Source organism: Acartia tonsa, chromosome 2, assembly GCF_053477335.1.
Source record: "Acartia tonsa isolate MP-2025a chromosome 2, ASM5347733v1, whole genome shotgun sequence".
In the NCBI taxonomy this organism is placed as follows: domain Eukaryota; kingdom Metazoa; phylum Arthropoda; class Copepoda; order Calanoida; family Acartiidae; genus Acartia; species Acartia tonsa.
The window spans coordinates 24903340-24929004 of record NC_137261.1 but is presented as its reverse complement, the minus strand read 5'-3'; the positions used below and the strand labels follow the sequence as shown (position 1 = coordinate 24929004).

The following is a 25665-nucleotide window of genomic DNA, read 5'->3' as shown; positions in this document are numbered from 1 at the left end:
TTTCATAGTAAAGAGCTAATTCTTTCGGCTTTATTTCCAAAAACTTGTGTATATTACTAAACAATTGTTTAAAAGTGTATTTTCCAAAATGTAAAAAACGATTTTTTGTCACCCGTGGAACATAGTGCGAGAGAGAGGAAGAGACGAAGAAAGAGGGAGAAAGAGTGGCATCCTGCTTTTTAATTCGACAAACAGTTGTGGCAATTTTTCAGCATATGAAATAATATTCAATGGGTTAAAATAATCTTTTAAATGAAGGATTCATCAAAAATTCAAAATATCCTTTGATATTTCTCCTTTGACGAAGTTTCAGTTTGTTTTAGAAAAATAATTTATTATTTACATTAACCACACCAAACATTATAGAATTCAAATGCTTCTCTTTTTTTCTCGAGTATCTCCATTAACGTTTCACCCTTCCTCTTAGAATGCTAGGGAACAGGGGAAGAGATGAGTACTCTGAAAAACATTGGAAGGAAGTGGAACTAAAGTACCCAAAATATTACTTTTACTTCTAACATTAGTTGGCTCTAAAACTTTGGGGACGGAGAACTAGAAAGATTGAATAAGCATTATTCGATGTTTTCATCGGAAGATTTTTTTCTTAATGTTTTTGCCTCTCAAGTCTAACAAAACAGGTTTTAATTTTTCATTTTAATTTACGCGGAAAGCTGTCTATGATATGATACGATAAATATTTTTTTTTATCAATTATATCCTAATCTCTGATAGCTCTGGCCTATTGGGAATTTGATCATTAACCATTGAAAGCCAAGATATACTTCGGCATCTGGGAATTAAAGGGATACAAAATAAATGATGTATCGTTTCAACATTTCAAGAGGAAATATTCTATTTTATAAATATATTTATTTTGTATATTTATCTGCAAATGAATAATATCTAGGAAATAAATTAATATTTTAATTGAGAAAAAATCTTAATACAATCATGGAATGTTTCCTAAAACTGAAGGATTTAGAAAAAGCGGATCATAGAAAGAAAACGAAGTATTTTTATACAGTAGTTTTTGATGGGGTATTTTAGGTTAGGTAAAGGGTAATGATTGCCCCGCAGGGTTAGAAATAGTAAAATAATAAATACATACGACGATACCCGATGCTTTTTTTTCTTTCCATGATGCAAAAAATCTAATGTAAACCAAATTTTAGTATACCAAAAATATTAAATGCTATGTTAAAGTTTAATTAACAAATATTTCATTTTAATAAAAATTTACTATTAATTTTCATAATTTATTTTTTATCCATAAAATGTTTTATACAAAAAAATTATATATTATACAAATATACAAATTATACATATATTATACAAATATGTATATTTTTAGTATTATCTGTAAATTTAATTAGTATTTAACTTTATCAATTAGACCTTAAAGTTTGAAATTTAAGATAGATCTTCTAAAAATTCCGATTTGCTTGATTTTCTTTGATCAATTTTTGACCTAAAAACCTCATAGATTAATAGATGCAAATTGATGCCTAATTTAATCAAGAAAATAAATAACATTCAATTTGTATTTAAAGAATAACACAATATAGTTATCGACTATCAAACAGAAAAGTTCGTTTAGTTTTGTAGTCAAGGGCATGTGGAATAGATTGTGGGGGCTGTCAACACTCTTTTCACATGTTTTTCACCTCCTTAATGTTTGAAACCCAACTTTAGTATAGCTGAGCACGCCACTATCAGGGAGGGAGGAGAATGGGCTGTTTTTTACCATTGTCCCCAAAGTCTTGTAATCACGTTTTCTTTTTCGGCTAAACAACCTTGGGGACATTTATTGAATTCGATTGGTTGGTTCATTTACTTAAGTGTCATAACGTTTTAACCACTAATTGTAATCTTTAGAAAGGTTAATTTAGTGTATTATCATGTGATATTTACACCAATTTATCAGCGATTGTCCCATCCCCAAATAGGTATGCATCTCATGTTAAGAGATAAAACTATTGTTGTAAGTATATTTAGACCTTTTTATAGCTCTTACTTTTCATTGTTAACTAAAAGAAGACGATTTATAAAATGTTAACTTTTGTCATACTCATAATTTAAATTATTGTTTACATCGTATAGACAATGACATGTACGGACGGACCGACCCTAATTATAGAAAAGCATCGCTTTAAAAAAATGTTTTTCCTCCTCTAATTCTAAATTTTTGTAAATAGATATTTTTAGCCTTTTCCTCACCCTTATAATCAAAACCAATGGCATTCAGGAGGGTGTTAACACCACCCTTAATTAAGATATTGGGATAGCCTGCTTTCCCCCTTTCATTCCTTAGTGGTTTCACACCCCATTTTGAATCACTGTGCACGTAACTGCTCATAACCTTACCTAACCTTGAAAATTTTTGTCGTGGTCCATATGCGATATAAGGAAAACCACAAGTTTTTAGAAGAAAGAAAAAAACGTTTCATACATTTATTGTGCATTGTTATAACATTTTCAAAATATTCAAAATTACAAATTAAAGGCATTTTTTTTACAATTTATCATTATTAGCACCAACGTTTTAATATTTTTATTTAGAACACATAAAAGGTTATTCAGCAATGTAACCTTTGCAATAATAAGATTTTCTGTATTTTGCTCATTTCAATCTAAAGGATACATTTTTATGACTCCTAAATTTACTTAAAAGGTAAAGTGGTTAAAATAGCCGATTATCTTTTATCTTTTAAGGATCTTTTATATATCTTCAACAAATTTTTAAAAATGAATATTCTTATTTGGATTAAAACAAAATAGTATAAGCTCAAAATTTAAAAAAAGATTAATTAAATTGCTTTACAATAAAAAATTGAAGTTTGACTGAAGTACCAATTTTGCATTGATAGTTATCAATTAAGTTCCATGGCAATATAAAAACAATATAAAATCATATGATAATGTTTGACATTTAAAACTAGTAGTAGCGCAGCTACTCTTTAATAACGGCATGTTAACTACTATTTAGAATCAAAGTGAAATTAATAAAAATTTTAGGCTAGCCTAGCAGTTTTCTAAATTTCACGTAGATTTTAAGAACTAATTAAAGCTTAAAAAAAACATTAACTCCTTGCTGAATTTTAAATCTATTAAGTCGACCCATCGAAAGAAAGGTATACTTAGATTTGATCTTAAAGATTTGTAAAGAATGAAATTTATTTCAAACTTTTTTTCAAAAAAGCAAACAATTCTAGTAAAAACTAGCGTCCGTGCCCTTACATCTAGGGATTCTGTTTAAGATTTCTATTTAGAAATAAAATAGACTAAAACCATCTTAAGACTGAAATTGTGAAGCTTCCCTAAAATTGAGAACCTAATTGGTTCTGTAGTTATCAAAACTTAACTAGATAAAGTGTTGCTCTTGTCAAAATTCTGCAGCTACAAAAAAAAATTTTAGTTTGTATCATAATATTGAAGACTAACATTCTGAAGCCTGGTGAGCTGGCACTGATCATCTGATCCACCCAGTCCTTCCTCCTCAACATTCTGCTGGCTATCAAGGCCAAGACTGCCTGGCGGACACCTGGATTGTTCCAGCTCCAAAGGTCCTGGTGGACATCTAGCCTGGTCGAGGCTGGTAACTGTGACAGGTGAGGAGCCGTCCAACACGCTATGACCTGGGGACGGACCGCCTCCTACACAAAGTACAAAAATAAATTTTCTGATATAAAAGTCTTTTTAAAAAATATCTGGCACCTGCGACAAATTAAACCCTCTACTTTCAATTTTAGTTTTAAATGGAAAAAGTTAAATAAAATATTTTTTTAAAGGGAAGGGCTATAAACCAGTTCACTGGACCTATAAAAAGTTTCAATGTAAAGTAGAAATTTATTGGGGACAAAATAGTCTTTCTTTAGATGAAAATTATCTCCATGGTTTATTAATTTTTTTAAAACAAGGTTTTAATGGCATAGTCTAAATGAGCAACTAAAACTCTACGTCACCACAATGCCTCCAGTTTATTTGGGGTTTTACCTGTAACTTGCATAAATGTTTGTTGGTGTTGGTGGTCCCCAAAACTATGGGGTGGGGGATATTGGGGGGCAGGATAGTACAACTCTGTATATCCTACACCATAGATAACTATAAACAATAGATCAAGTGTAGCGGACTGACAGAGTCGCAGAGTAGCTGCGCTCCCCATAATAATAATTTGTTTGTAAATATATAAGGGTAAATCATGATTATAACTTTTATATCTATTGTGTTGTTAATTCCTTCCCCCAAAATATATAAAGGGAAGGAATCTATAATTATCTCATTTAACCCATCCTATTTCTGTAGATCAGTCGTGATCCGCAGCTTGCCTTGTTACGCTAGACAAGTAGCTTAATCTGTCTTCTTTTTCTTAAACAGTGATAATTATGTTCAATGGCAGCAAAGCTTAGTGGAGGAATCAATCAAATATAGAATAAGTAGTCAATAAAAAGACCTACAAAACTAACTTTAAAGTAGTTTTTAAATTCTTTAAAACTCATTAATGCTAGGCAGCTTTTAGTGTCTATAAAAATGACGTCATACAATACGAATGACCAATGATAGACCGTATACATTTTAGTTAACCTATGGTAAAATGTATACTAGACTATCATTGGTCATTTGTACTGCATGGGATCATTTTTAATAGGCACTATAAGCTGCTTCAGAGTTGTGTTTGTACTGAATAGTATCTATGCCTAGACTGGAAGGACCTCCAGGTTGACCCGACTGCGGCTGGAACCAGACCTCGGTAGGCTCTCCGCCAAATCGTGGAGACTGGTTAGGTAGAAATGGTGGCCCCGCAGAGTACACTGAAAAATTAATAGTTTTGTCTTATAATGACCTCTACTAGGGGGCTTGGTGTCGCTTCCGGTTCTAGACCTCATAAAGCACATTGAAACCTACTCTTCGTCTTAATTGCGGTGTAAAGCTTCCATTCACCCTGTAGACAACCAACTCTTTGATTGCACGACCTTTGTCTTAGAAGTCCTAACAGTGCATGGTAATAGGTTTCGCCTGCTTTGGGCCAAGGCATTCCCCTAGTTTTGTCTGATGAATAAACAAAGTAAAAGTAAAATTTGTCATATTGTAATATAAAATTTAGATCTAAAACATTAACTTACATGCAGAACCAAAATAAATGCCCCCTTTTCTCGGCGGTTCCCTTTTCCTCCACTTTGCTCTTCTATTTTGAAACCAAACCTGAGTCAATAAATATTATAGAAAAAAAAATTTTTTAGATTAACATTGATACTTTTGCATAGCAATAATTTGTATATCCCCTAAAAGACGTTGATAAGTTTAGACTTTGATATAATAAAATATTAATAATGCCTTAATAAATAACTTTAGGTTATGTTAGGTTGGATTATAGAAGGTACTGTGTAGCCCCACAAGGTTAGGTCGCTGGAGGATAATCCCCTCCCACAGCAGTTAGGAATAGAAAAAAAATTCTTCCCTTATTTTAAATTCATTTAAAAATTAAGAGGGTCGGGAGCTATTAGTGCACTAAAGGCCCTTTCAATGACAGGATCAAATAAAAAACAAGAAAGAAAAATTGCATAATAAAAAATGTAAAAAAAAAAAAATTCTTATTTAAAATGTTGTAGTACCTGTACTCTTGCTTCACTAAGTGATAACTTGCAAGCCAATTCTTCCCTTAAAAAATAAATAGATTTTAAAATCAGATGCATGTTTGAGTTATGCTTTATTTGTCCATTAAATTCCCTAGAATGTCTGGGTGAACCTAGAAGACATAGCACTAAAATTAATATCTTGGGCTGCAAATTTTATATTTAAATATCAAAATATTACCTGATAAATAGCCTAAAACCTTCCCTCATACCTAATAATGACCAACCTTTTGATATATCTAAAAAATACAAGGACATACCAGATAATGTCTAAAAGATTAGAATCATAGGATTTTTTAGCCCCTAGGGGCCGAAGGCCCAGACTAACAAAACTAGTATTAATCTTATGATTTTTAATTTTACTACTCGTAGAAAATTGTCTATAATATGATATGATTTTTCAGTATAACTGAGAACCGGTTCTAATCCAGAGAATATTAACCGGTTTCGAAACCATACCAGAAGTTTCATTCTTACTACAAATGTATACCTGGCAAATACATCCGGGTAGGGTGCCCGTTCAAAGGCCCTCTCCAGCTCCTCAAGTTGGTATGCTGTGAATGTGGTCCGGGTTTTCTTCTTCTTTGGGCCATCCTTCTTCTTATCTTTACGTGGCTTTACTGTAAATAAAGTAATAGTCATTTCTCGCATCGTATTATAAACAACTTTTCGCGAATATGAAAATGTACAATTATAAGCATCTCGGGGCTAAAAAAACTGGTTTTAATCTCATGATTTTACATTTTTATATTCGTAGAAAAATGCTTATAATACGATGGTATACATAATTTTTCATTATGGATTAACCGGTTCTAATCCACCGGATATTGATCTAAATTTAAATTAAATCTTTTCTAAGCTATTTAAGATAAATAAATTGAAAAAAAGACAAATGAAAAAAGAAAATGGAGTAGTATTAAAATGAATTTGTCATATTTGAATGAATCATTTTTAAAGTTTATATTTATGATGTGCAATAGCCCCTTCAACCCTCCCCCCTCCTTACAGATTGTCGCTGTGTTGTCTATGTCAAATAGTGTTTCTATTCTTCAGGAAATACAAAGTTTAAGAAATTTTTTGTTGAATATTGGAAATGTTTATTAATTGTGTTTCATAAATTGGCTTCCTTAGTCTGTCTTTATGTCGATATATAAAGTATTTTAAAAATGAATATTGTAAAGTAAGCTTTGATTCCAAATTTTATAAGTGCTTCATATTTTATTGTTTAAAGTTTGATTAATTGGAAGCTTTTTTTATAGTGCCGAAGTATCCCGAATAACGTCATAATAGAATAATGGACTTAATATGGTGTCATTCAGTATACTTTGACCAAAGTTTTAAAGTTTATCCCCATTTAGTATAGGCCCTATAAAGAATATCGACCCATGGATTTACATGGATTCTAACTAACTTTGTATCGAACTTGAAAAGTTCAAAATTTCTTTTTAAAAGCGAAGCTTTTCTATAATTAGGGTCGGTCCGTCCGTCCGTCCGTACGTCCGTCCGTCCGAGATAGATAGCTTTTATTCGTTAATTTAGGCATGTTAGAATTGTCCTATCGATTTCAAACTTTGCATGATGATTCCTGTAGTAGTTGGATACGATTTAAAAAGCGTAGCAACTCTATAATCATTACCAGAATGTCCGTACGTCCATTTTAAACATGTTGATTTTTCTACTTTTTTAACATCAAATTTTCAAGTGTTTTAATTATCCGTTTGATCTGATTTTTGGTATATTGATTCCTGGGACAACAAAGAACAATATTATAAGCGAAGCAACTCTATAATCAAGTCTAAAAATGTAAGTATGTCCATAAACATTATCCTGTATTTAAGCAGTTTTTCAACAAATTTACCTACAATTTTGATTCGACATTTATACATTTATGTTCTGATTTTTCAGTTCAGATACTATACAAGTGTTAATGTCCGTTTGTCCTACCGTTTCAGTGCTTCGCTTTTATGGATGTTGTCATCCTTGTTTTATAGGCATTATATGTAGATCGATGGCATAACTTGGATTCTAACTTGAAAATTTTAAAAATAATATGAAAACTTTGCTATTACAAATATTTGTTTGTTATTTTGAATGAACTCTATTAACACATGAAGTTATCAGGGATTAAGATACAATGAGGATACACAAAATTACTTCTTCTGTTGATTACAATTTGTGGTTGAAACATTTGGACACTCAACTAAATGAATCAACCAATCAAAATATTTTGAAATTCCAAAAAAAAACAAGCCAACGAATAAGAAAACATTATTATAAAACTTTTGGGACCAGTTCAATAAACAGCCCAATGTCCTCTCCCTCCCTGTAAAGTTAACTGACTTGTGCTTGACATACAGGACACATAGACCAATTATTCAATTAAGCCACTCACATCTATCTAGTAGGCAAAAGCTTACATAGCATTGTAACTATATATTTCTCGAGGATTTGTACTATATATCTTTTGTACTTACATTATAGCTACTTCAAAGGCAAAAAAATTCATATCTGGTAAAAAATCAAAAATGATTATACCAAATTCATAAATCTTTTTAAGTACTAAAAAATTATAATACTTTACAATAATTTGGAATAATCCTGGTATAAATTATCTCCAAAAAAACTTTAATGGCTGCTAACCGCTAAACGTACATTTTTTAAAAATCATATCGTTATAATCAGTATAAGAATGCCTACAAATAATCTGGAATAGCATTAGCTAAGATACCACGATGCACATGGAAAGCTCTACTAAAGACTTTTCCAGATTATTTGTAGGAACATAATATAAACGTTTGGCACCTACCAGCATTTACAGTTTATAGAGTTTCAATACCAGGAACTTTTTATACGCAGGTTGTATACATTTTGTGTCTTTTTGAGTTAAACAATTACAAATCTTAGAAATTTATATTGTGGATTTGGATAGAATTTTGGGGTGATGCTAAATGCATAATATGCTATACTTTTACAGGGCGTTAAATGTGCTTTAAGCTAAGTATTGTTGCTTTAATTTAACCCTTACAGATCGGGGGGGGGGGGGGAGGGCTCCTAGAGCCCCCCCCCTCTAGTTTTTTCAATCTCATTTTTTTTTGTAGGTAAGATGGAGAGCTGTAACTTCATGACTTTTTAAGTTTAGTAATTATACATCGGCAAGAGTTGATTTTATTAGGATATCTGGTCTGTATGACTTTTGTGTATAAGGTAGAAACCTAAATTTTTTTTGGTGAATACTTATGCATCAATAAACCTTCTGAGAAAAGTGGTGTTATGAACGTTTGGCCGCTCCCTGACCGATTTATGACCGATTTTTGTCCGGCTTTTACTACAGACATATATCATGAATATCGTGGCTTCTATTACAGCTAGAGACCTAAATTTTTTTTTGGTAAATTCTTGAGCAATAATAAACAGATAAAAATATTAATTTTCGCCGCCAACCGCCGTTTTACCGCCGTAACCGCCGAAAATGGCGGTTTCCGTTATTTGCCGTTTTTCGGCGATGATCAGAAAAAGTAATTTTATTGTTATGAAAAATAAAAGTTCGTCCTAAAATTTGGTCATCCTAGCTGCAAAATTGGCCGCTCTACAGCTGTTTTAAAATTTAGCGGCTGGCCTCTAAAAAGCGGCTAGGGAGCGGTCTGACCGCTATGACTAGAAAAAGTAATTTTCTCTAAAAATACACATGAACCACCAGAAATTTTACGTCTTTATCTGTACCAGGAGCCGAGATAGAGGGGGGGCTCTTGGTCTAAACAAATAATCAAAATTAGGTAATGGGTACCCAAAATTTTGTTCTAACGTGGTTTTAAAACTTTCTCTTGGTAGGGTGATGGTACCATCGCCTAAAATAATTATAAACCTTTCCAGGACCTAAGAGATGCTATATTGTAAAGAGAACCATATCGGTTCAGTGGTTAGCGAGATCCGATCCCTTTCCCATTTTTGTACATCCAAAAGGTAAACCAGGAGGATTTCCAAGAAACCGGTTTTGTAATGTGAAAGGGGTGGAGCCCAATGACCTTTCTAGAGGCGGAAACTCATAAACTTATTGTGGACCCGGGTGGGGAGGGGGTGTAATAAATCCTAAGTGAAATTGAAAAAAGGGGATTATTACATGAAAAGCTGTGTGTTAGGTTTGTCAAGCAAGGAAAAAAAAGGGGTTATAACCTACAAGTGATAAGTAAGTTATACAAGGATGACAACATCCATAAAGCGAATCTCTGAAACAGTAGGACAAACGAACGTTAACAATTGTAAAGTATCAAAAAAGAATATACAAAATATAAATATACAAGTTTTGACAAAATTATACGTAAATTTGTTGCAAAACTTCTTAAATACAGAATACTGTTTAAGGACGTACTGACATTTTTAGGACTTGGTTTGCTCATAAATTGTACATTATTGTAATAGGAATCATTACTCTAAAAATCAGATCAATCGGATAATTATATCATATAAAAACTGTCGTTAAAAAAGTTAAAAAAGCGACATGTTCAAAATGGACGCACGGATATTCTGGTAACAATGATAGAGTTGCTATGCTTTCTAAATCATACCTAACTAATGCAGAAATCACTATGTAAAGTTTAAAATCGATAGGGCAATTCTAGCATGCCTGAATTAACTAAAAGATATATCCGTTACGTAGGGACGTAGGGACGAACGGACGGACCGACCCTAATTATAGACAGCTTCGCTACTGAAAATAGGTGGAGATTCTGAGACTTATTTATAGGGGATTAACAAACGTTGTTAGTATCAAGAAGTGAGGAGGGGGGGAGGGGGGCAGGGAGTTTAATAATAAAGTTTTTAAAAGCAAATCTTTTCTATAATTAGGGTCAGTCTGTACGTCCGAACGTAAAGGATAGCTTTTTTCGTTAATTTAGGCAAGTTAGAATTGTCCTATCGATTTCAAACTTTGCAGTAGTTAGTTACGATTTAGATTTTTAACTTTTTTAACAACAATCTTTAGATTTTTAGAGTACTGATTCCTATTACAATATGTATAATTTTGTCAAAACTTTTATTTTTTTTCAGTTTAGTTCTGACACTTTATAAAGGTTGATATCCGTCTGTCAAACCGTTTCAGAGCTTCGCTTTTATGGATGTTGTCATCCTTGTTATAAAATATATTAGACAATTAAAAGGGAAGGGTCTAGCTTAAATAATTCCTATATAAAATAGATTTAATCTTGAAACTTGCATAGTAAACGTTGTTAGTATTAAGAAGTAGGGGGGGGGGGAGGGGGGCGGAGACAGGGATTTAGATAAGAAAGTTTTTATAAAATGTATTTGGCAATTAAAAGGGAAGGGTCTACCCTAAACAATTCCTATATAAACAGACCTAATCTTGAAACTTACATAAGTGTTTTTTTACAATTGAAACATCAACATGAAGTTATTGGCTCTGCTGGCGGTTATTTTGTTTCTCATCAATGGAATATTTTCTGCTGCAACTGGTGGTGGAAAATTGAATCAGAATAGCGGGTGAGTTCTTATGCATGCAGCATGGAGGAAAGGGACATTGGACGGTAAATTAAACTGGTACATAACTATTTTATTAGTTGGTTTATAAACCTTTGATACTTCTATTTTACTTACAATTTAGCTTTGATACATTTATATTCTGACTATTCAGTTCTGACACTATACAAGCGTTAATGTTCGTTTTTCCTTCCATTTCAGAGCTTTACTTTTATGGATGTTGTCATCCTTGTTTTGTTTAGAAACAGCCCGATGAATGAGACTCGAACCCAAGACTGGCGCTCACAACTGGCAAAGAGAGAAAGATTTCTTGGACCCCCATACCATTTGCCATTAAATCCATGGAAATTCAATAACATGAAAAAACATGAAACTCTAGGTGCATTTTGCTAAATTCTAGAGCATACAATCTGCAATAAAAAAACTAAGCAATACAATCAAAACTGCAAATTAAAAAGTATTTTAATAGATTAAATTATTTATACAATATAGGGGTTCTACTAAATATGTCATTGTAGGGTTTTCCTATTAATATACCTAAAATATAATTTGTAAATCATTTATTTAATAAATATCTATATTGAAATGTATTATATATAGTATTATTTCATAGTCTAACCAACAATTTAGCTTAAATATGGTACATTTGGTAACGTCTGAATGACGTTCCTATTCTTAATTAGAGAGAAAATTATTTGTATCTATAGATAGATAGATAGATAGATAGATAGATAGGTAGATAGATTATCATGTTGGGTCGTTTAAAAAAATAGTTGTGTCCAAACTTTTCAACTAATAATCTAAAGAAGGGTTGATTTTGTGTATCATCATTGGAAAAGTAGATTGTCTCTATTGTCTTATCCCTTAAGATTCCTAAAAGATATAACATAGTCTAAAACGACCGGGCTAGTATTGCTTGATTCACTTCTACAAGAGTATGGCTGAGAACCGGTTCTAATCCATCGTCTTAAACGACCGGGCTAGTGTTGCTTGATTCACTTCTACAAGAGATAAAAATGTCTTCCCCGGCGGCTGCCGGAAAAAAATGTCGAGAATTGATTGAGATTTGGAGAAACAGTTGGAAGTTGTGAAGTTTGCTTGTTGAAGTGTATAAAGCAAAACTAGCTGTGTCGAGTGACTATACCAAAAAGATACTAAGAATAAATACCAAAAAAAGATACCAAAAAGATACCTAAAAGATACCAAAGAGACACCAAAAAGATACCAAAGAGACACCAAAAAGATACCAAAAAGATACCAAACAGTTACCAAAAAGATACCAAGGAAAGATACCAAAAAAATCCAAAAAAAATACCAAAAAAACCCAAAAAATACCAGAAAAAATATCAAAAAATACCAAAAAAAGATACCAAAAAAAGATACCAAAAAAAGATACCAAAAAAAGATACCAAAAAAAAGACACCAAAAAAATACTAAAGAAAAGATACAAAAAAAAAGAAATAAGATACCAAAAAAATTGCTGTCAAGATGAGTACAGGACTTAATGCCAAAAGCCCACCCTGCTTAGTCTGCACAATTAAAATCACCAAAACGCAAGCATGTGACATGTGCCATGTATGCCAAAGATGGACCCATACTGAATGTTCCAAAATTGCACCAGAGCTTTACAAATATCTTGTCAAGGAAAATAGACAAGGTTTCTCCATTAATTGGTGTTGTGAAGCATGTAGTGTGGCTAGTGAACTCCTATCAAATAAGGTAGCTGCCATGTTCAAGGATATCCAAGATATAAAAAATGATATTAGCCAGCTTCAAAAAGACAAAGATGATACAAATACTAGAGTAAGCAAACTAGAAACACGCTGTAACGAGAATGATAACAAACAAGAACAGTTAAAATCTAATGTTGAAAAAAATGTCTTTCAAGAATTAAGAGACAGAGAGAAGAAAAATAATTTGATAATTCATGGTATTCCTGAAGTTACTGATGATTCCTGGCCAGGGTTAAAAAAGAAAGAACTTGATATTCATTGGACTGGACTGGTGGCTGACACCCTAGAAGTTACGATAAACCCTAATAAAGATATCAAGTTTATTAGACGCCTTGGTGAAAAAAAAGTTGACAGCATAAGACCATTGCAAGTTGGATTTCACAACACTGATACCAAATCTGAAATTATGAAAAACTGCAGATCTCTTGCTGACAATGAATTCTGGGATGGGGTCTACCTTGTACCTGACCTTACCCACCAGCAAAGGAAAGAGGAGGACAACCTCATTCTTAAAATGCATAAGCGTAACTCTGAGCTAACTGAAGAACAGGCTTTAAACTCCGAATGGAAGGTGGTAGGACCCAAAGGCCAAAAAAGACTGATTTGGGCGAAAAAATCCACAGATCAAACAGAAAGGTGGGGAAGGAGAAACAGCACAACATGGACCAGGAGGGGAGGAGGATCCAAGAGACAGAGGACTCCAGAAATGATAACAACAGACAAACGAACACGACCATCAATGACAGAGGAGGAGGAGAACAGAGAATAAATAGTGATGGGGGTAGGCAACAAAAAGGGAAGGGAAACAAAGAGTCTGCCCCCTGTAAACTCAACATAATATACACCAATGCAAGGAGTATAATAAGTAAACTTTCTGCACTTGAGTTACTTACACATGAACAAAAACCTGATATTATACTTCTAACTGAAACCTGGTGCAATGAAAACATAGTGAATAGTGTATTAAATATCAAAAACTATGAAATAATACCAGAACTAAGAAAAGATCGTGGTGATACAAGAGAAGGAATTGGAGGTGGATTATTAGTGTACATAAAAAAAGGACACACGGTTTTATCCCATGACTGCACAATTGACTTTAACCAATATCTACATCTTAGTGTGAAAACAAATAATGAAACCACCAACATTTTTCTTGTATATAAATCCCCAAACTGTAGTAACTATAATAATGATAAACTAACAGAATTAATCTCATCTATGCCAGATAATTCAATTGTTATTGGTGACTTCAACTACCCAAAAATCAACTGGAGTGAAAATATTGCTGCCGACACTGCAAGCCAGAAATTTCTGGACACTTGTAACGAGAACAATTTTAACCAATTTGTGACCTTCCCAACACATGTAAAAAACAATGTTCTTGACTTGGTTCTTTCTAATGATGATTCTATACTTGAAGTAAGTGATTTAGGCTCTCTTTGTAATAGTGATCATACCTGTATTAAAATTGTTACAGACCATTCTATTTTACCAGAAAACACACAACAAGAAATCCTAGATTGGGGAAAAGCTGACTACCAAAGAATTAATGAAGATTTAGAGAAAATTGACTGGGACAGGATTGTATCTAATGATGTAGAAATGAGCTGGAGACAACTAACCAAGGTGATTGATGAATTAATTTGTAAATATGTCCCAAACAAAACCATTAAAACCAACAAACCAAGATGGATGACCAAAGAAATTATAACACTTGGCAGAAAAAAAGATCGGGCATACAAGAAATGGAAAAGAACCAAAAATCCTAGTGACAAAGAACGCTTTACCCAACTTTCCAAAGAATGTAAAAAAAAGATTAAAAGTGCTAAAAAAAAGCTTGAAGTAAAAATATCAAAAATTAGTGGAAACAGTGGTCTAAGAAAATTCAATAGTTATGTGAAAAATAAAATGTCCTGTAAACCAAGTGTTGGCCCTCTTGTCCAAGATGATAAGATTATCACAGATAATGCTGAAATGGCCCAAACTCTAAATGATCATTTTTGTAGTTCCTTTAATGATGACAATGACAATGGACCAAACATACCAAAACGAAACATGAATAGTGAATTATCTCATATAAATGTTAGATTACAAGATGTTATATCAAAAATTGACGAACTTAAAACTGGCAAAGCCCCAGGTCCTGACAAGATATCTGCAGAATTCTTAAAGAAAACTAAGAATCATATCGCCCGACCATTGCAAAAACTTTTTCAGGCTTCAATAAGTACAGGCAAAGTTCCACAACAATGGAAAGATGCAAAAGTAGCTGCTGTATTTAAAAAAGGATCACGAGGGAAGCCAGGCAATTATAGACAGATATCTCTCACCAGCCAGGTATGCAAACTTAATGAATCTATTATTCGTGACCACATGATAGATCACCTTATAATTAACAACCTAATCAAACCCTCTCAACATGGATTTATGCCCAAGAGATCCTGTCAAACAAATCTATTGGAATTTTTAGACAAAATTTTGAAATGATTGATGAAGGAAACTCTGTTGATATTGTGTATCTGGACTTTAGTCGCGCCTTTGACAAAGTTCCACACAACAAGCTAATACAGAAACTGGAAGCACATGGAATAACTGGATCTGTACAAGAATGGATAAAATCTTGGCTTAAAGACAGAACTCAGTGGGTTGAAATACAAGGAGCGAAGTCAAGGCCAGGTAAGGTCAGGTCAGGTGTCCCACAAGGTAGTATACTTGGGCCAGTTCTCTTTGTAATATATATCAATGACCTTGATGATGATATCATAATTGACATATTAAGAAAGTTTGCTGATGATACCAAGCAAGCAAACAAGATAAGAAACCAAGCAGATGCAGACTCATTCCAAGTTTCATTAAATAAGCTTCTTGATTGGAGCAAAACTTGGGGAATGTTATTTAATATTGACAAATGCAAAAGTCTCCATTGTGGCAGGAATAACCCAAAAAATGAATATTACATGGATAATATTAAACTTGGAACAGTTGATTCTGAACGAGATATTGGAATAAGAATAACTTTCAACCTTAAGCCATCAAGCCACTGTAATGAAATTGTCAACAAAGCTAAAGCTGTTTTAAACCAAATATCAAGGTCATTTCACTACAGAGATAAACATGTTTTTATAAGGCTGTACAATCAATATGTGAGACCACATCTGGAGTTTTCTTCATCTGTCTGGAACCCCTGGAACCTTACAGACATTAAAAACATCGAAGCTGTCCAAATCAAAGCAGTTAAAATGGTCTCTGGTCTGAAATCACAAGATTACCATGAACGTTTAAAAGAGCTTGATTTATGGACTCTTGAAAAAAGGAGAAATTTTGCTGATCTTGTCCAGTGCTACAAAATTCTTCATAACATTGGAAATGTTAAATGTGGACTTGAAACTGTAAATGTTTCTCAAAACAGAGTCACAACAAGACAAACCTCTGATATTCTTAACCTAAAGAAAGGAAGGGCTAATTCTGACATCAGACTAAACTTCTTTTCCTTCAGAATTGTCGACCCATGGAATAGTTTACCAAGTGATATCAAACATGCCACATCAGTGGCCAGCTTTAGATCAAAATTGAAAAAATATATGAATTAGCAAAAGATAACAAAATTATCAGTACCAACATCTTCAACTCGCTACACCAGTAGAAAATGAAGATTAACAAGCCAAGTATCAAGAAAGTAAGAGTGGCTATGTAAATATATTAATCGATATATTATTACTTGGATGTTGCACCAGATTTCCATGTACTCTGATGCTCGTGACTGGCTAAAATACGTTACCCCCCATCCACCCTCTTTATCCTATCCCTCTAATGGATGAACGAACTGCCTAATAAATGAGATCCTTATCAAAAAAGCTAAATTGACGCCAAATTTTCCCCTGTCAATATATCCACATATTCTATATCCATTTATAGTTATAGAGTTGCTAAGAATCTTATATTTTATGCTAAAAGAACAGATATTGGGACAAAAAAAAATAAAACTTTGTTTGGGGGGGGGGGGACAAACACGTAATGACTTAGTGAGCAATTTGGATGTTTTTTATGTTCCGAGGACAACCTGCAGGATTGCCTGGAACCTGAAATATGTTTGTAAGCATATCTATAATACAAAGTAGTACAAGTCTGTTTGTACCAAAGGATCTCGTTGGCCGCTGAACCGATCGGGTCCTCTTAGAATGGATTATAAACTGAAAAAATATTCGTAGAATTAGTTAGAACCGATTCTTAGCCATACTGAAATGTGTTTTCTATAACAGTAAAAAGGAAAAAGGCCGTATTTATAGAAAATAGCACATACACTTGAAAAGATTGCTTAAAACCTTTTCATAGATTTTTTTTCAAGATTGACCCTGTAAAACATGATAGTTGGGCTTAGATCACCAAGAGTTTATTTTATATAAATTTCATAATCACAATTTTAACGAATTTAGAAAAAAATAACAATTTGTGGATTTTCATCTAGACATATAACTTAAAAGTCATGATTTGGCTTACATCCGAGATTTCTACATGCTACATAATCCAAAACAAAATACAAAAAAAAATATAAAAGGTTGTTTTGGGTAATATTTTTTGAGAACTTCATATTTAATTCATGATATTTATTAAACTTTTAAGATTTAAGATGGACCCTGTAAACAAACAAAAAAACAGGGCTTAGATCATCAAGAGTTTTACATGTAACATGTATTAACATGATCACAAAACTCAACAAATTCAGAAGTTTTCTGGTTTTAACATTTATTTAAAAAAGGATGATCCTATTTAACATAAAAATTTCTGATTAAATCACGAAGATTTTCAATGTATTACATAATCACAAAAATCATAAAAAGACTGTAGACATTTGAAAAGAATCCTGTAAGGCTGTATTTCATAAAGTTAAAAAGTTGTAGAGTAGCTGTGCCCTAGTAAAACTGACAGATAAGGATCTTAAGGGATAATGTGGTAATACGACGCCCATACGGACAGGCCGAATACAGAGTTGCTTCGCTGTGACTTATGATAACAAACCCCCCGCACTAATCCTATTATATCACTATCCATCTCATGACCGCTGTTAACCCCGCACCCGGCGGTCAAACTAAGCCTGCCTAAATGTGGGGAGGGGACTTGAACATGCAACTATCACGAGTCCATCATGCACTTATATAATCGGGAGGCACTGCCTCCCCTTTTACCACCGCTGCCCCCACAGCCTGTCTACCGTCGGGCGCTAAGCCCTAGCGCCCCACACCCCCTTCAAACCTAACTATTGTCATATTTTTGTTGTATATATATAGTAAACATAACTTGTAAATATTATTCAGTTTAAATATATAATTCTGTATGATTGAATCCTGCTTGTTTGTTTGGTAGAATACTTAAAGGCTAGGGCCCGTTGAATCCGAACTCGTTACCCCGTGGGCCGAGTACGCTCGGCTTACCAGAACTTGGTGTCAGCGTGTTTCAATCGAGCCTTACAGAAACTAGCCTATTCTACCTCTGATTGGACCCTTTGGCAAGTAAGGGGACAATCAGCCGCCAACTGACCTGTGAGACGGCCTTTTTAGGTCGAATTTCCATCATTTTGAACGCAATATGTGGGCCTCTGGCCTACGGCAAGCAGATTTAGCCTGCTAAAAGCGCCAGTTAAGACGCTTTTTCCGTGTTGTGTAGGAGTAGCGCTAGGTGCGCAGCCACGGCAACCGGATAATTTAGCTCAGACGGCTACAAAACTGAGTCTAAATTGGCAAGTGTAGCTGGGACAAGCCCCAGGACACCCAGGCCAAACCTACGAGACAGACAGCTGTGTGCTGGTCTCCTTAAGAAGGCAATGTGTGGCTGCGAAGCTTCAGCACACAAGTAAGCCCTACCACTGCGACGGATAGCAGATTTTGAGCCACAGGCACGGCAGGACGGGACATTCCCTGCCGCTGCCTCCCAGGATTCGAACCCGAGGCGCTGCAGGACGGGCCATTCCCTGCCGCCATTTGTCGGGATTCGAACCAGCGGCGCTGTAGGACGGGTCATTCCCTACCGCCGTCACCCCTCTGAACCTTGCAGGACGGACATTCCCTGCTGCCAGTGCTTCCAGAATCACACCTAGAGCTCCTAGTGATAACAACACATCATTGTGTATAAAATGTCAACCAAGTGATAAAAATAAATATAAAATTGTTGACCAAGTGATAATTAATAAGCTCTAGTGATTCGAAGCTACAGTCTAAGCCACCATGGTAAGCGATACCACCATAGCTGCGGTGCGGCCACCACCAAAGTTTCTGCCAACCCCAGCCGAACGAGAGGCCCCCTTGTCTCAAGGGCAGGACCTCCACTTCCCCTGCCATATCAGGGTGAGGTTTCCTACTCCTGACCCTGCCCAGCATGTACAGGTTGATGCCATGGTTGATTCTGGCAACCGTGTACCAGGGTCTGCTGTAATTTCTGAGCACCTCATGCACGCGATGGGCGTGCAACGCATGTTGATACCGGACAACACCCAGATCCTGACTGCTAATGAGGAAGGCCAGCCTCTCCAGGTAATTGGAAAATTAAAAGAGTTATATATGGCAGTTTCACACACTCTTATACTCCATCTATACCACGTGACTGTGGTCCGAAATCTCTCCCACCCTCTGAACTTAGGAGGGTATTTTCTCAAGGAGTTCGGAACTAGGCTCTGTTTCGACATGCAACCACCTTGCTTGTGGGCGCGTGGGGAGTTTATCCCACTCCGTGGCGTCCCCATTGACCGGGAGACAGCCGAGAGAGAGCTAAGCTATGAGGGGCCTCTGCCAGGCCCCCTGCCTGAGCAGCCGCGTGTGGTTGAGAAAGGCACACACTGGGTGGACGCTGAGCTCAACGCACACAAGGGAGCTAACCTGCTAGCCATGGGGTTGCCCCCAGTGCCCAAGGTGCCAAGGGAGAGCCTGCCAACAACGTTTCCTGAGATTGCCAGCCCTCCAGAACCCATCTTCTCCTCCGACATTTTTATCAACGGCCAGCCGTGTCCACCTGGCCCCCTCTACCTGGGACCCCCAGCCAGTCCACCAGCCAAGCCCGAGTCCAGACCCGTCAAGTCGCGGTCTGATGTACCCGGAGCCACACTCAACTCTCAGGCCCCAGCCTCTCCCGGCGCCGTGCCCGTCAAGTCGCGGCCGGACGCCCACGGAGCCAAAGCTGGACCCAGCATTTTGGCCTCTCCCAGCGCCGAGCCCGTCAAATCGTGGCCGGACGCCCCCGGAGCCAAGCCTGGCTCCGACACGTCAGCCTCTCCAGAAGCCGAGCCCGTCAAGTCGCGGCCGGTGGGTCCCGGAGCCAAGGCTGACCCCTCACCAGCCACGTATAGGCTGAGCGCTGTCACTCCAACTGACGGTCAACCACCCCAGCTCCGCACAGCCAAGCGGGTGGTCCTGCCTGGCCGCGGGGTTATGGCAGTCCCTGTTGAGCTAGTAGGCCATCGCACCAAGGATGCCATTCAACTAGCTGCCCCAGAACAGAGGTTTGGGGAGGACCTTGTTATTCCAGAGGGCCTGTATGCCCACAGGCCTGGCTCTGCCACTGTGTTTAGAGTACTGGTGGTCAATGAGGGGGAGGTGCCCCTCTTGCTGGATGCTGGCCTCCCAGTGGCAGGGGAGCTGGTCAAACCTGACATTCTGGAGGTCTCTGATACGCCTCCCCCGCGTCTCCACTCGGTCCAAGAACCTGCTGAGCCTATAGACATGCAAGAGTTGTGGGAGGCCTTGGAGATGGAAGACAATGAGTTCCTACGCAAGGACCCCTTGCTCAAGAAGGAGGTCTGGACTACGTTGTCAGAGTACAGGGACGTCTTCTCCAATTCTACCCCCGGCTGCACAGATGTGGTTGAATTGCAGCTGCGCCTCAAGCCAGGGACCCAGCCGATCCGCCAGAGATTTAGGGATCTGAACCCGCGGCAAGAGGCTGAACTGGAGAAACAACTGGACACTTGGCTGCAGGAAGGAGTCATAGAGCCGTCGGACTCCGCCTGGAGCAGCCCCCTGGTGCCCATCAAGAAGAAGGACGGGAGCACCCGCTGGGCCGTCGACTACAGGGCCCTCAACAAGTGTCTGGAGCTGGACAGCTACCCCCTGCCTAGGATCCAGCAATTGGTGGAACGAGCTGGCGGGCACCGTGTCTACAGTGCTCTAGACGCGGTGGCCGCATACTACACCATCCGTGTGTCTGAGGATAGCCGGCCCTGCACCGCCTTCACCACCCCCAGGGGCTTGTATCAATGGAAACGGATGCCCTTTGGCCTGGCTACGGCACCGTCTGTCTATTCCAGGTTTATTGCAGGGGTCCTAAACCCACTAGGCACAGCCAACCTCCAGTCATACCTTGACGACGTCCTGACCTTCCACCAGGATACCTGGGCCCACCTGGCCAGGCTCCGAGAGGTCTTGGAAGCCCACCGCAGGGGAGGGATCCGCCTCAAGCCAGCCAAGACCAAGTTGTTCCGGTCCAAGGTGGATTATCTGGGTCACACCCTCAGCCGAGAGGGGATAGCCATGCAAGAGGACTATATTGACCGCATCTTGGACTGGCCAGCCCCTAGCACCCCCAAGGATTTGCTGGCGTTGCTGGGCTTCTTTGGATACTACCGCCTGTTCATCCCAGAGTATGCAGACCTCACCTACGAGATGAATCGGCAGAAGACGGCCAAGGCCCTAACCTGGACGCCTGAGATGGAAGCCCAGCTGCTGCAACTCAAGGACAAGTTCCGACAGGCCCCCATCCGAGCGCCGCCCAGGTTTGATTTACCAGCAGTGTTCCAGCTCACCACAGATTTCAGCAGCCGCGCCATCTCTGCCATACTGAGTCAATGCCAGGAGGGCAAGGAGAGGCTGATTGCCGCCGTGGGGCGCAAGACAACCGACCCTGAGACGCGCTACCCGTCCTGGAAGGGAGAGATGGCCGCCATTATCTATGGGATCCGAAAATTCCACGGCATCTTGTCCTACCGCAGCTTCCAGATCAACACTGATTCCTCTGCCCTGCTACAGATGAAATCACTGAACACATCCACAGGGATGGTGGCCCGCTGGCAGGAGGAGCTAGCGGCCTTAGACTTTACCGTCTGCCACAGGCCTGGCACCCAGAATACCAACGCCGACGCCCTCAGCCGCCGGGAAGATGCCAACATGCCAACGGCTAGCGCCGAAGAATTAGCAGAGCAGGCTGAGTATATCCACAACCTGGCCCAGCTAGGGGAGCCCGCAGCTAGCCGGCCTCCTGCCGCCCGACTGGATTCAGCTAGAGTATTGGAAGCCCAGACACAGGACCCCCTCCTGCTCCGTGTCCGCCAATGGGTGGCTGATGGCAAGGCCCCAACCAAGGCTGAGCTGCGTGGCAAGGAACGAGACGAGCAACAGTACGCCAGCCGCTTCTCAGCCCTGGGGCTTGACGAGCATGGCTGCCTCACCACCACTGACCAGACTCTGACAGGAGAGAGGACAAGATACCTGCTGCCTTCGGCCCTCCAGCAGGATGCGTTCTTTCTAGCCCATGGGACCCCCATGGCTGGGCACTTTGGGATGGACGCAACTATCGCCCGCGTTGCCATGCACTTCTGGTGGCCCAACCTGGCCCGTGACGTCCGCCTGATGGTACAAACCTGCCCTGAGTGTGTCCAGAAAGTTACCAAGGAGAGGCTGAAGCAGGGGATCCACGTGCCCTCCCGCCAGGGGTATCCACAGCAAGTCCTATTCATCGACCTGGTGGGGCCACTGCCAGAGACCCCAGCTGGGAACCGCTACATCCTCACCTGCCAAGATGGATTTAGCCGGTTTGTCAGCCTCTACGCCATCCCCAACAAGCGCACCCTCACGGTGGCTGAAGCCCTGTTGCACCGCCACCTGGCCACGTTCGGATGCCCCCTGAAGATCCATTCCGACAATGGAATGGAATTTACCGGCCAGGTATTCCAGGAACTGGCCTCCCGGCTCGAGATTGGCCTGACACATCCACCACCCTACAATCCGCAGTCCAACCGAGTGGAGAGGTTTCATAGGACGCTCAACACAGGCATGCGCCTGTTCCTGGATAGAGACGATAACAACTGGGAGCCCCACCTGCCTGCCATCGCCTTTGCCTACAACACCAAGGCCTGTAGATCCACTGGTGTGACCCCGTTCCTGGCCTTCTTTGGGAGAGAGGCCAAACTTCCGGTGGACATGGTGCTACGGCTGCCAGAGACCGAGTATGCTTCAGTTCCAGCCAACGTCCAAGCTCTGTTGCAGCGCTACTATGCAGTTTATGATGCCATCCAGCAGAAGGAGGAGGGAGCCATCAGGAGGAGCGCGGCAGCTTACGAAGGCACGGCCAAGTATGAGGTTGGAGACTTGGTCTGGTACCTGGCCCCTCGCCTGGTGCCAGGAAAGGCAGCCAAGATTACCAAGAGATGGACTGGCCCCTGGAAGGTAGTGAGGAAAGCTACAGAAGTCCATTATGTCATCAAACCTGCCTCTCCAGTAGCCAGGATCTCAGAAGTTACCGCGCATGTAGGCCGACTGCGCAACTACACTGGAGATGTGACTGCCCACCAGATCCCAGACGACATCCAAGTTGACGTGGACGGCGACGAGGATGCCACCGAGCTGCCAGTTGGAGCGGCGGCGCCCGCAGCTAGCAACCCAGGAGAGTTCCCAGTGCACCAGCCAGCCGCAGCCGCCCCACAGCCTAGCGGCCAAGATCGTGACCCAGTGGAGGAAAACCTGCAGGAGCAACCCAACGAACCACCGCCGCCGCCGCCCGCTCCAGAGCCACTCAGAGATGCCATCTGGAACCCTGACGCAGACATGGAGAACCTGCCAGCCAGCAGCGGACCTGTAGGAGAAGAGCCAGCCACTGCGATGGAAGAAGCCGCCCCAGAAGAAGAAGAAGAAGCCATGTGCCCCCTGCTGATGACAGCCATCCCCATCCGGGTAGGAGCTAGGAGGCCAAGCAACCTGAATCAAGCAGGCGCCCCCATGGAATTCTATGCGCCCTTTGCCATCACCATTCCACCCTTAGGAACCACCAGAATCTGCCTAGGCCTCCATGTCCAGTTACCAGCCGAGACAGAACTGATCCTGCAGACGAGGCAAAATTTCCAGCGGCGAGGCCTGGCCGTGGCCAACCCACGCCTAGAAGCCAACCAGGAGCTGACAATGCTGATCACCAACCACAGTCAGACCGAGCAACGAGTGTCCCGAGGAGCCTGTGTAGCCCGAGCTGTCCTCCATCGAGCTGTGCCCCAGGAACTGCCTGTCCGGCGCATGAGCCGGCTGTCGTATCCCCAGGTTCAAGGCCTGGTGGCTCAGGAGCCACGCAACCCTTGAAGGGGAGGTTGTGGTAATACGACGCCCATACGGACAGGCCGAATACAGAGTTGCTTCGCTGTGACTTATGATAACAAACCCCCCGCACTAATCCTATTATATCACTATCCATCTCATGACCGCTGTTAACCCCGCACCCGGCGGTCAAACTAAGCCTGCCTAAATGTGGGGAGGGGACTTGAACATGCAACTATCACGAGTCCATCATGCACTTATATAATCGGGAGGCACTGCCTCCCCTTTTACCACCGCTGCCCCCACAGCCTGTCTACCGTCGGGCGCTAAGCCCTAGCGCCCCACACCCCCTTCAAACCTAACTATTGTCATATTTTTGTTGTATATATATAGTAAACATAACTTGTAAATATTATTCAGTTTAAATATATAATTCTGTATGATTGAATCCTGCTTGTTTGTTTGGTAGAATACTTAAAGGCTAGGGCCCGTTGAATCCGAACTCGTTACCCCGTGGGCCGAGTACGCTCGGCTTACCAGAACTAGACATTGGATAATATGTTGATATACTATACAGTATACATCCCTAATTAAGTTTAACAGAATTAAACCCCATCTGAAGATCAAAAATTTTTTAGCCAACAAATGAGATAACGTGATTGTAAAACTTTGAATACCATTGTAATTTACAGTCCAATGTTATAAATCAATCATTGTTCTTATACAAATTCAAAATATCTTCTAAAATACAGTATATTAGTCTATAAAACAATAGGAGGATCATCAAATTGTCTTCCATCTTACTTAATTACTAACCTGATTTAGTTGTCGACGTAACAGTGTTGTTAAGTGAAGCTTTGGATATGTCTGGTAAGTGTAATTCACGATTAGCCACGCTCCCTTCCAACCCAAGTGGTCTAAAATTATGAAGAAAATTAAATTATGATAAAATTAACACATTACAATCTTTCCCGATTTTGTATTACTTTTGCGGAACATGATTCCAGTTACGTCATATTTTTCTTTCCCGAAAAAGGGAAGGGGGGAAGAAAATCTCTTCAAAATAGATGGGGAAAACCCCCTTTTCTCCCATCTCTTTTTTTTCTTCCCCCCTGCCCTTTTTCGGGAAAGAAAAATTTGACGTAACTGGAATCATGTTCCGCAAAAGTAATACAAAATCGGGAAAGATTGTAATGTGTCGATAAAATTCAATAGTCATATCCATAAGTAACACGGCAACTATTCATGGATCTAAAGGGATAAGACAATGCCGATAAATTGATGTTCAACCCAAATGATGATACACAAAATTACCTTTTCTATAGAATAAACTTAGTGGTTAAAACGTTTGAACACTCAACTCAATAAACCAATCAATTTAAAATTCACCAAAGTTTCCAAAGTTGTCAAGTGAACGATTAAGAAAATGTCAATAGAAAACTTTGGGGACTAGTGTAATAAACATCCTATTGTCCTCTTTCTCTCTCTGGTAACTACTCAATAATGAAAGTATTACCTTGTATAATTAGA

General features: G+C 39.2%; 1 protein-coding gene and 1 long non-coding RNA gene across 2 annotated transcripts in view; one reads left to right on the top strand and one right to left on the bottom strand.

Annotated features, from left to right (window-relative positions):
* Nucleotides 1-2419: 2419 nt before the first annotated feature.
* LOC145312481 (uncharacterized) overlaps nt 2420-25665 on the bottom strand; it is a 28819-nt gene continuing 5573 nt past the window's right edge. The window contains exons 8-14 of the mRNA XM_080151739.1: nt 24952-25052; nt 6121-6250; nt 5610-5655; nt 5121-5199; nt 4695-4808; nt 3994-4086; nt 2420-3653 (exon numbers count right to left, since the gene is read on the bottom strand). Coding sequence (XP_080007865.1) covers nt 3412-3653; nt 3994-4086; nt 4695-4808; nt 5121-5199; nt 5610-5655; nt 6121-6250; nt 24952-25052 — 805 coding nt within the window. The 3' untranslated portion in view covers nt 2420-3411. The remainder of the gene's footprint in view (nt 3654-3993; nt 4087-4694; nt 4809-5120; nt 5200-5609; nt 5656-6120; nt 6251-24951; nt 25053-25665) is intronic.
* On the top strand, nt 10971-11706 carry LOC145312759 (uncharacterized). The gene is made up of 2 exons (XR_013877108.1): nt 10971-11123; nt 11363-11706. It is a non-coding gene; the product is annotated as an uncharacterized LOC145312759 (long non-coding RNA).